At 40.6% G+C, this 12,162-nt stretch overlaps 1 protein-coding gene across 10 annotated transcripts in view; it reads left to right on the top strand.

The window, feature by feature from the left end:
- Positions 1-12,162, top strand: part of ANKRD44 (ankyrin repeat domain 44) — a 143,943-nt gene that overhangs the window by 76,895 nt on the left and 54,886 nt on the right. For all 10 annotated transcript variants that reach the window (XM_069781831.1, XM_069781837.1, XM_069781833.1 and 7 more), the window contains exons 4-7: positions 3,368-3,438; positions 7,033-7,233; positions 8,822-8,909; positions 11,189-11,331. In XM_069781831.1, coding sequence (XP_069637932.1) covers positions 3,368-3,438; positions 7,033-7,233; positions 8,822-8,909; positions 11,189-11,331 — 503 coding nt within the window. The remainder of the gene's footprint in view (positions 1-3,367; positions 3,439-7,032; positions 7,234-8,821; positions 8,910-11,188; positions 11,332-12,162) is intronic.

Raw genomic sequence — 12,162 nt, forward strand, 5'->3', positions numbered from 1 at the left:
CCATGCAGGTGTTCGGTTCTGGTGTTCACATCTAGCATGGTGGTGTTGTGTTGCTCTCGTGTTGTGGGTCCCAGTTCCATCTATCTGTTGTTATATTTTATTCATGCTGATCTTTGCTTTGTATTGTGTGTCTGTGTTTGGGAGGTGAGGTGGGGGGGCATCCCTTATATTGTTGTATGTCTATTGCTGTGTCTCATAGCAGGAGTTGGAAAGGTGCATATTAATAATGTCATTAATAGGTTAAAGAGTAGAGTTTCCTTCCTCTGTTGACCATCCCTAATTTCAGAGATTTAGACTGCAGAATCTAGATTTATTGGAGACCTGTGGATTTGGCAGATGCGCTGGATGGAAAATTGTGCTTTGGTTAGGATAAAGATATGTTAACTTTATTCCTGAAAGCCAGCGTTGGGTTGTTTATTTCGGATCTCAAAAGAACAGAGGCAATTTCAGATTTATTTCCGCTTTTGGCAGAAAAATTTGAGAGTGAAAGATTGCAAAGATTACAAAACAGCCATCTTAAAGAAGAGTGGATTGCAGACAGTTTCCTGTGTTGATTTTATCTCTAATATTACATGTTATGTTGTCTACTTCAGCCTCACAGAGCAAATCCAACAGCCAAACCTTTCCTTCAGGCCCACGAGTATGAGCTCTCCTGAGGGCAGAGTGCGGAGGATAGAGCTAAGAAAAGGCTTTTCTCTGGAGGGTTTTTTTTTTAGTGGATATTTTATGGGGGTGGGTGGGGGTGGGGGGGTGTGAGTGGGTGCTGTGGCTACCTGAAAGGATGTTAAGGGAAATCTTTAAAGCAGCTTATCTTTTCAGGGAAGATTGTACTATGAAGGACACCATATACACCAATTGAGTGTGTTATCAGCCCTCTTTGTCCTTATAAATACACAGATTAATTCACAGAGTATTGCAGAAAGTGCATTGAAACATGGTTAAGGTACTTGGTCCAGAGTGAAGAGAGGGACACTGAATTTCTGGGTGACTTTGAGGAAGTGTTGTGGGATGGACTTGAAAATTTAAGCTTCTGATTTTTGGACACAGCCCATTGTCATTAACTGTTGCCTGCAAGGAACTGCTGGGAACCTAAAAGCTGAATTTTGGTGAAGGAAATGGGCAGTACAGAGGGAAACATTTTGCAACATCTCTTCAGAAAACGCGCACCTCAGTAAATGGACAACAGCGGCTCCTGCAACAGACAACAGCTGAATTGTGCAGCTTTTTAAAAACAGAAATCACAAACATACTCAGTCGATGCAGTGTAAGAGCAATTTCACTTTGTCACATAAAGAACCCCAAAGCACAAAGAGGTAAAGGGATGTGGAAAACAGCTGTGGAAGAAAAGGCTGATAGCATGCTGTGTATTATTTTATTTCTACTGGTATTGTTTTGCTTTTGTTATTTTCTGTAGCTGTTTTCTTGGCAACTATTTCAGTTTCTCAAAGGGTATGTGGGTCAGTGAAAGGCATGAATAGCTACTGACAGACACACTTCCCTAGGTTTTCTAATCATCTTCATATTCACCAGTGCTACTGGAGTTGTTGAATACTGAGGAATGGTATGTTTGTCGTGCTTTGCTACTCCACACATAAATAAGCCTTTCTGATTTGCAACCATCTGCTTGTAGGAGTTAGTGAATGGGTAGAAATAAACCAAAAGAAACCTTAGTTGAGAACATAAGGCAAAAAACCAAGGCAAGTACAGAATAAATTTCTAAACCCGAAAAGAGGTATTTGGTGGCAATCGTTAGGAATTCATCTAGGCAATTTGCATCCCGAAGACCTCTACCAGGCCAAATCAGTATAAGATAAGATGCCTTGGAGTCCTGTCTGTCAGCTTCCTGATGGTGGAGGAGGTTGTTGCCTGTCTCTAGGGCCTCGGGTAGTGTAGGCAAAGGGCAGGATGCTAATGTGTATCAACCATAATGGCCTTCTCCTGAAGACAAAAGAAGCTAACAGCTTCCCTGCTTAGACAGATTCATTAGAAAAATCTCTGAAACTGTTGTCTTTTCTAAAGGGTGTTTTTCCAGAGGGCAGGTTGTACCACCAGGTACCAGGTTCTGAGGTGAGTTCGGAGTATTTCCTCTAATTGTTGCAATAGTTATGAAAGTGGCTTTCTTTTTCTTGCAGCCAAAAAATTACATTTCAACTTGTGGAAATATGAAAGAACTTGTGTCTTCTCTGATTATCTAGCACGATTCCCAGTAACCACTGTGATTCAGAGGCAAGCACCTTAATATTCCTGAGAAATGGCTTTCGGAAAGTACTTCTGATTCAGAGCGTGATTTATTAATTACAGGCTTTTGTATGCACTTAAGTTATGGTGCAAAATGAAGCTTAAGAATCCCTTTGTTCATGAAGTTCAGAGGCTCATCCAGGCTATGTGCATGATGCTTGTGCTTCTCCAAAATTTTTCTGCATGTGCTAGTCTTCTCAGAGTAGTACTGCTACTTGCAGGCTTGAGAGGTACAACATTTTCAGGTTAAGCCCTTTTTAAAATTAGTTTCTCTAGTCCTTTTCACTAGATTTCCTTTCTGGGGTGTCACATCAGTGAACAGCTTTAATATTTCTTTCAAACAAATCTGTTTTATCACACAAATATACAGGATCCTTTTTTTTGTCTGCAGTCAGCCAGCACCGCTGTAGTTGTTAAGTAGTCTTCCTTTATCCTTTATTCCGGCAAGCCACCCCAAACCCATCTTCTTGAGCAGCTGTCATTGTTGGAGCGCACATTATCACTGAACCACGTGGAAGGCAAACGGATAGTCTCCTTCATCCCTCTTCTGATGTTTGCTGAATAATGCCCACAGAAGCTGACGCAGCAAGTGCCCAGTTTCCTCCTTAACCTGAGCATTTCCCAGTCCTGTTTTCTTGATCCCAGCAAGATTTGCGAAGCAGGGAAGTGGTTACATCTTTTAGTGGTCTCTCTGATGGAGCTGGAAAGGAGATGGTTGTTCACGCTTGTTCCCTTCATTATGACTGCAGACAGCAGCAGTGCTCTGAGCAAAGGGTTGCTTTTTTTCCCCAACTGTATCAGCTGATCTAAAAAACTGCATATACATAGACATACATGTACATACATATGTAATCCCCTACAACAAATCTTGCTTCTTTTGTGTCCTGTAAACAAAGCTATTCCTGATAATAGTCCGACCTATCCCGTTCCTTTCTTTCCAAATCATGCTTCAGCTCCTGTCTATCTGGGATCTGGAAATGCATTTCCAAGGTGAACAGGGTGCCAAGAGAGTCGTGGGGAGCGCTGGGAGTACCACATACGGCTCAGCTCTTGTTACTAGGAGACCATTGGGCAAGGCTTTCAATGTCGCACCCAAGGCATGGATGTAACCTCTGCTGTTTACTTGCAGGCGCTCGTGTTAATGCCAAGGACAATATGTGGCTGACTCCTCTCCACCGAGCAGTTGCTTCAAGAAGTGAAGTGAGTAAGATTTGATTACCCTGCTTTTGCACGTAAACTACCCGCTGGGGGAAAAAGCAAAGCATTGAGAGCCATAGTAGGTAGCACAGTGATGCAAACAGGGAAAACATTTTCTGTGTGCAGGGCCTTTAGCATTGCAACTGAAAGCCAGCTTTTACAAGTTAGTTATAGCTGCGTTTGAGCCTTAATGTGGTTGACTTTCACCTTATAGAATGCTTTACATTACCGTAGCAAGTCATATTAAGCAACCATCAGCTGGAGTGGGTGATGAGGACTGAAGTGGGATAGAGTCCACAGTGGTCTACAGTGGCCACACCATCTTCAAGTGGTGAAATAAAGAGGAATAAATAAATCCATATGGATGTGTGCACACTGTGTATGTGCCAGAAGGGAGTGGATGTGTACACGTATTACCACATAGTTTGTTTTGGTTAATTGCATTTCAAGGCATCCATTAGGTTTTCTGTTAATGTATTTGATTCACGCATAATGGAGGGTTAGCCCATATTTCTTCTCCCTGACAAGTAGAAATCTTCTGGCATCATGTTGTACTTCTCCCATTGCTATCTCAAAAAGGAGCGGCAATAACTATCAGGAATGCAGCTCAGGCATGACTGTGTTTTCAACTGCACCATTATTCTTGGCTTTCCATTTTGGACCTCCCTGTATACTTTTATCCTCCTAATACTTAGTTAACAGTGAGCCCAAATGCAGACTGAATTGGCTGCTGGGGATGAGGGGAGGGGTTGTGAAAGAGACAGAGGGTGGCTGTCTTCCAGAGACTGATGGACTCGAATCACCTCCGTAACAGTCCCAGTGCTTGCCAAGCCTGGAGGCAGGAATCCTGGGCTCGCTTCTGAACTTGGGCATTGTTTGGCTGCTGGCTGAGCTTCCCAGCTGCTGGCATCCGCTGAAACCCTCTGAAAGGAATATCTGATAGAGTATGAATGCTGTAATGAGGCAAAACACAAAAAGCCATGTTGGAAAACAAAGGTCAGGCTTAAACCTTAAAAAACAGCCTCAATCTTTCTGATGTGGGAATTGCAGTGTGCTTGGTTTCTTTTTTAGGATGCGTCAGAGTATGTGATTTTTATTGTCAGTGACAGTCCTAACAGAAAATGTATGTCTTTCTGTGGGTTTGTGTCTCATCTTTAACTCTTTGTTAGCTGAAGGCCAACTGCACAATGAGAAACTGTCTGCATTGTGCCAGCAGTTCTGGTACCTCAAAGTGAGTACCCAGGTGCAGTAGTGAGGCAGCAGGGGAAGGCACCAGCCTTTGATGCCTTTTCATGGTCTGCTCTATATTTTATAAACACACATAGCTTTCTTCTCCTGGTCTTTTTTCTTTTTTGTTTATATGATAATTGCTACTTTTGGTAATACTTTTGAAACAAGATTCAGCATTTTGAGGTGCTTTCAGTGCTGCTTTTACTTTATTACACAAGCTAACAAATGGGCAGCTTCAGTATAATAGGACAAAACTGATAGTGATGGTAGCAGATAGCAGTAGGTGAATTCATCGTTCACATTGATAGTAGGAGGTGAATTCATGGTCCAGAAGTTGACCAGTAGGATTCAGTGTGGTTTTTGAAGTTTCTGTGAGCACAGTTGCTTTTAGAATGATCACCTACAAGTTTTAAGTTTTACTATCAATCTTTTACTATGAAGCTTTCATAGGATTCAGAAGCTGTCTCCTTGTACCCTTTTATAGATTGATTAAAAGCATGAACACATTTTTGCTTAAGTCTTAATGATTTTTCAAGCGGGCTTTAGGGATTTAAATGTTTATTTACAAATCAAGACCCTCACATGTGTCTGTGCAGGATTGTTAATGGATGTGTCAGCTTTCAGCCTTATACAGTTCGAAAAAGTAAAGAGATTTCACTATGATAACTTGGGATAGTTAGAGACACTGAATACAGAGGCTTACACCATAGCTGTGGACTGCATGTATGTGTAGAAAATTATGTTAATAAAAAGGGATAGCTCATGCTCTCAAAAGCAATAAAATTAAAACTTCTCCGTAAGGATTTTAACATTTTTATCCCAAATCTGATAGAGCAGCAGATTTGCAGATGTAAACAAAAATGTGTAAATGTTTTTTTTTAAAAAGTCTAAATATTTTTAGCTTAGACTTTTCAGTCCTTACTATTTACTTCTAAAAATTCTCCCTTAACTTTTTCTTTCCTTCATTAAGAGTCAAAGTGCATGAATTTTCCTGCTGACTTCATGTCCGAGCTGGGTAGGTCTCCAGTGAATTACATTTAAATTACTTTTAAAACAGTAGGCCTGTAATTTAAAAAACAAAATCCTGTTGAGACATCAACAGTGGTATATCATTGTTGGTGCTGTAAGAGATGCAATGTCACTAACTGAACAAATCTGTCAGAGAACAGTTTGTGAGATGGCTGTAGAAAATGAAATTGCTGAGATCGGTTGAGGACAAAGAACTAAAACTCCTAGTAATGGATGTACTGTTGATACAGACTGCAGGCACTCTTCTGGGCCATTCTAGATACAAAAGTGCTATTTAAACACACTGTATGTGTTTGATATTCATTAATAAAATTTTGGCTGGGCTTACCAGGAAACTTCAGTTATGCAAAAAGAATAAGGTACTATGTGGGACTAGGGCTCTCCCTCCCAATTACCAGCTGTGAGTTGTAATTAGCAGACAAGGCTACTTGAATGCTACTGTGTCCCAGTGGCTCCTTTGTATTTTGTTTGTTTGTGGGGAAAAAAAGGAAGAAGAAACAAAATGTAATTTTGTGAGATACTTGTTTTTTTCATCTCACTTGCTTAATGGCAGATGCATGAGTAGAAGCAGAAAAGAACTGATTGTGAATTCTCCAGCGAGACAGTCTCTCAAGAGAGAACAGTATATTTTCTCACTGGGAAATATTCATTTTTAAGCAACAAAATTAACTTTAAAAGATGTTGTTTGGTCTTAGGTTGACAAAATGGATGTTGCAGTGAAGACCCTTGGCCTATGCTTAGCCCTCAGGGAGGGAAGGAATGCTAATTTTAACTTGGGGACACCAGCATCAACCCTTGCCCATGATTCTCATGTTTTTGCAAAGCTAAAATTTTGTTTTCATGTATTCTGTTTTATTTTCTCCTTTTTCCTGTTTATCAATAAAACTTACATTAATTTGCCATGATTTTACTGTCCAAAATGATGTGCTTTTCATTTTGTAAATAATTTCTGTAACTGTGAGCTCAAATAAGCACATTCATTTCCTCAATGAGAGCACAGTTATGATGACTGGGGTACTGAGGGTTAATCAACTGAACAGGTTGGGCTCTCTGCATAGGCAGCTTTGTACATCCTAAAATCAAATTGGGAAATTTTGATTGTGAGGACACTGCTCTAAATGACAGCAAAGGTGACGTGTACTCCAGCAGTTGAATCAACAATACCATTTCCCTAGCCTGGGATGTTATTTTGATAAAAGTTGTTCTCTTTCCCTCCTCCTGGCCATGTCTGATATGCATAAGGAATATACATAGGTAATATGATCGAGCTGTCAAGAAGGTGGGCCATGTATTTATTCGAACTGCTTGGTTATGGATATATCTGTGTTGCTGTTGCAGGAAGCAGTGCAAGTATTGATTAAGCACTCGGCTGATGTCAATGCTCGGGACAAGAACTGGCAGACCCCATTGCACGTGGCGGCTGCAAACAAGGCAGTGAAGTGTGCGGAAGTCATCATCCCCATGCTGAGCAGTGTCAACGTCTCTGACCGAGGCGGGCGGACAGCATTGCACCACGCAGCACTGAATGGCCACATTGAGGTGAGTTACTTAAGAGCGCAATTGATCATTCGTTTATTTATTTAATTTCCCACTTCAAACAGTTGACCTGCTGTGGCTGGGTCTAGACTGAGGCCCATATCCCTGACCCCCATGATTCCTATCATTTGGCTGCTTTCCAAACTGTGCGACAGGTTTCCTACCTGCAGAAACGAGACATTGGCTGGAAAGTACCTGTGCAGAGTCAGCATGCGAGGTGTGCGTGCAGACTTTGAGAGCTGGCTTGTGCCACCAGCTCTGGCAACTCAAGTGTGTCCTTGGCTCTTTTGAGCTTGAGTGCCAGTGAAAATAAGAGTGGCAGAACGGAAAGAAGGGAAAACTTGTGGATTCATTTCACACTGAAGAAATGTTCAGCTGTGTGAGATCCAGTCTGCTTTTCTAATTCTAATTTCTTCTTACTCTAATTTTCTTCTAGAAAATGTGCTTCTGGTTTTTCTACTTATCTTATACAAACAAACCCTTCTAGTCTTAATTACCATTTCTATATGAAAAAAAGCGTACTTTTGTAAATACATCCCCCCCGCCCCCCCCGTAAAGGGTTTTACTAGCATCTTTAGATCCGGGTGCAAGCATCCTCATTTGCCCGTTCCACACCTGAAGATCGAGATGTGGAATAAAAGCTCTTAGACTGGAACAGTAGGCTTCTGTTAACAAAAGTTGATCAGTTGTATTGTAATTAAAAGAAGGAAAAGGAATGGAAATTCCTGTGAAGTGATGATGATGTTTGGCCTTTAAAATACTGCACTGTAGGAAAGAGATAGTAATGCTTGAGTCTAACCACCATAATCTAAAGCTTCTGAGCTTTTGGATAGAGTATATCAGAAATGTTAACTGAATATGCTGTTACTAGCTGGTGTCTGTGGCAAAGCAGTGCATGAGAGGAAGACAATCATCCAGTCTGTAGTTTATGATTTTAGAATGTTTTGCTGAAAAAGACAGTTGTTGAATGTGTTTTCCATTCAATTTCCTTTCTTTTTTCCCTGATTTTTCTTATGTTTAATGGTGGATGATTGGTGATGGGGAAAGCAGCTTTTCACTTCTTAGCCATGCTGTCTAAAAGGCCAGCATCATATGCGAAGCAGCCTGGTGCCTGTCTGCATAGCCATGGGCACGGGAATTCAGTAAAAATCGCCATGGCGCGGCAAGAAATAGACACTCCTTGTTGAAAGATCAAGCAGATTTTAGGGTTTGTTACCTCACAGCCTGGAGGAATCTTGTCCCAATCCACAAGAAAACCCCTTGAATTGGTCTTAACAGTAACAACTAAGAGCAATGTTTCTCTTCCAGGCCTGTTTCTCTTCTAGGTTTTTTGCCAAGCTGAATTTGAAGCACACTGGAGTAGCAGCACCCTGCGTGCTCTCAGCCCCCTCTGTGGACACAGAACTTGTCCTGGTTACTTGCGACCATCACCACATTAATGCACGCAGCTTTGAACAGTATTTGTGTAATTCACAAATTTATCATTCAAAAGCAGGATTTTGTGATCCCAACTTTATTGCCAGAGTGATTTGTTATAAAATGCCGAGTGTGTCACCTACAGGGTTGGTTTACCTGCTGTTGTTACTTCTAGATGGTGAACCTGCTCTTAGCCAAGGGGGCAAACATCAATGCTTTTGACAAAAAGGACAGAAGAGCTCTTCACTGGGCAGCGTACATGGGTAAGGCTTGGGCTGTTGCTCCTTCTTTTTAATTTCCTATTCACAAACTAACAGCATGTTTTAAAATGGACAAGAGCAGACCTGGCCATGGAAAGTGAGCGTTGTATTTACCCTGAGGAGGCAAGGGTTCAGCTGATCTAAATACACATTGTCCATTTACGATTTTGCAGCTGGTGACAACTTGGCTGTGATTTCCTTTTTAACACAGTTAATTGTGGGCTTTGTGCGTTGCTTTTTTCATTTTGGTCTTTTTTCTGACTCTAATTCCAGCCTGAAGTATATTTGAACTTGAAAAAATACAGGTTATATTTGTTTCAGTGTTTGCTAAAAACGACTTTATATAAAATGCAGATAAATATGATCATAAATTTTGCTGTTTATCTATGTTTGTAAGTAGCTAAGTTATGATATTGTTAGGAAGTGGTTCCTAGGCTTTCTTCCTGTTAGGAGCAAATTGTCATCTTTTATTCTAGAGTGGACAAGAGCAACCGATTTGTCTATTCAGAACATCAGTGGTGTTACCAAATATTGCTTAATTAAATCAATAGACCTTATCATTCCTTTCAAGTTAAAGGAAAATTTTTTATAGTGGGGCATTATAATTTAAAAATGCTAGAACAAGATTGCCTGTGGTAGTGGTCCGACTTGTTCAAGAGCTTTTGTTGGGCAAGCAGTATATTCCAGATTATAATTTGTGAGGTGGTGTGTGCCCTCAGCCAGGAACTCTTCCATCTGACCTGTCAAAATCATGATTTTAATCCTGGCACTTTTGGAAATGAGATAATAGGAGATTTCAAACCGTGAGAAAAGCATGTTGTGGTTTTTTTTGATGTACACAGACAGATGGAAAAACTCTTGCCAACAAATGTGATTTGGCTTTTGAGCTAGCGAGCTTTGAACTCCACGCTACAGAGGTGAAAGGCTTTTTACATTGTGCTGTGCAATTCCACATCTCTTTTGCTCTTAATTTGTTTCAGAAAAGCATGATGTACTTTTCAAAATATTTAGATAACATTTAAGGCCTAAATTAGCAATGGGTTTTAGGAGTCTGTAGTGTAATTTGGACAGAATTTAGATAATGAGACCTGAGCATCTCATCCTGTAAACCCTCACGTAGTTTCCTGAGTGCTTAAATATCTTTGGGCACTTTGGACTTTGTCCATAAAGTTTCTGAGGTCCTGCACATGACCAGAGCTGCCTCTGTCATGAAAGTGCCGTACAATTCAGATGGTGCACAGCTTTATGTGGTGTTTGACATAATAAATTTTTAGTTCTAAGACAGCTCTGCTTCAACATGAAGCAATAAGGACTATTCCTCAGTTAGCCTTGATTTAAATTTGGTGGTTAGGGCACTACCTGGGAAGGCAGGCCAGTTGGTTTGAGACTTTCAGGGAGAGGAGGAAACTGAAGATACAGGTGGGTTATAAATTTTATTTTGAGATGCTCTGTTCTTCCCCTGTATTCTGTAGGGAGATCCTAATTCAGGGGTAGGCATTTGACTCCTGAAGACAGATGTCCCATTGATCTGGCAGTCAGCAGCTCTCAGTCTGTGTGACTGTTGTGGCTATTGCGGACTAAGTATGTGTGTATAGACTATGAGTTTAGATTCAAACATTTTTAGACCTGTATTCAGGATTTTTTGCACAGTTTTGTGTTAATGATACAGTTTTGGAGAGTCAAAAACCTGATCCAAAGATCAGTGGCTTCAGTAGAAAATCTTGTGTTTGTATTGGTAGGCTTTGGATCAAATTTGCGCTTACTTGAAATTTAGTTTTCTGTGTCCTCAGTGGTGCTAGAAAAGAGGATACCTTCATTTTATCATTTATTAGAAGTTTTTTTTGTATTGCTAACAAAACCCAACAAGTGATAGCAGTTGTGTTTGCAGATGACATCATCAGGATCAGCTGTTTTGGGAGATTTGTATTGTCATGCTCCTGTGCTCACTGTTCTTTCTGTAACAGGGAGAGTAAAACAAAACCTGTTATTTTTAGAGAAATAAATGGGAAAGAGGTGTGGTTTTGTTCTTTTAATGACTGGAAGACTAATTTAGTAAAGAGAAATTTGACACATCTGGTGAAGGTGACTGCGTGAATTTCTTGACAAGGCCTGGAGCTGGGATTAAGAACACTTATAAAAATGCTGTTTTTTCCCTTGTAAAACTGTGGGAGCATTGTGAAACAGCAGTGAAAGGGGAAGTGTATTAGCAAGAAAGCAGTAATTGGGAGAAGTGGTGCTGTAGGATGGTATACTCATTGATTACTATCTTTAATCTTTTGAAGGTCACCTGGAAGTTGTTGCCTTACTGATTAATCATGGTGCAGAAGTGACTTGTAAAGACAAGAAGGGTTACACCCCACTTCATGCAGCTGCATCCAATGGGCAGATTAACATTGTGAAACACCTCCTTAACCTGGGGGTAGAGGTATGTGGTAATGTGCACTTTGTGGCTTCCATGTTTCTCCATATTTGGAGATATTCTTTTCTTCTTTCTTACGGATGCTGCTACAGACATTGGCAGAGCTTCTAAAGAAAATAGTTCTCATTTTCTGGACCACCTTGTGCTTTTTTATGTGGTTTATTGGTTCAAGAGCCAGGAAACATTCTGGAATAAAAAATGTCTGATATAGGCAGTAAATCCAGGCCACCCTGCTGAAGAAATCAGAAAATATATGCTGTTCCTGCAGAGGAAGATGGATTAATGAAATTTTCCTTGGCTCAGCATTCCCTTTGATATGATGAGAGGTTCTTCTCAACATAGATGCTGCATACTTTACTAAGCGGTAGTTCAGGCGGTTTAAGTTTAGGGACCTGTATTTCCTCTGTAGCTGATGGAGGGAAGGAGAAGGACTATTTTCACTCTGTAAAAGAACTTTTTTTCAGGGCACAGACTTCTCTTAGTATAATATTGTCAACTCAGTGGTTCAAAGCAGCAGTGAGATGATCAGAAGAGCCTGCACTGGTTAATCAGAGATGTCAAATAAAGCTATGGCATTTGCCATTGCATTTTCAGCTGACTTGATCTGCCAAAAAAAAGTCAGAAGTCCATGTTCACAGGCTGTTGACTGTGAAGTTGAAGGGGAATAGGTGTTTCCTGTTATTAGCAGTACTATGCTGCTAACTACCTTTAACTTTCACATTCTCCACCACTGGGGGTATGATCTTTGAGACGCCTGTATTTCATGGAAGGGTATTCACGTCATCCTTGAGTCTTTTGTACAATCTGTCTTGTCCTATTTTACAGAACAGCAGTTGA

The sequence above is a fragment of the Haliaeetus albicilla genome, chromosome 4, assembly GCF_947461875.1.
Source record: "Haliaeetus albicilla chromosome 4, bHalAlb1.1, whole genome shotgun sequence".
Lineage (NCBI taxonomy): Eukaryota > Metazoa > Chordata > Aves > Accipitriformes > Accipitridae > Haliaeetus > Haliaeetus albicilla.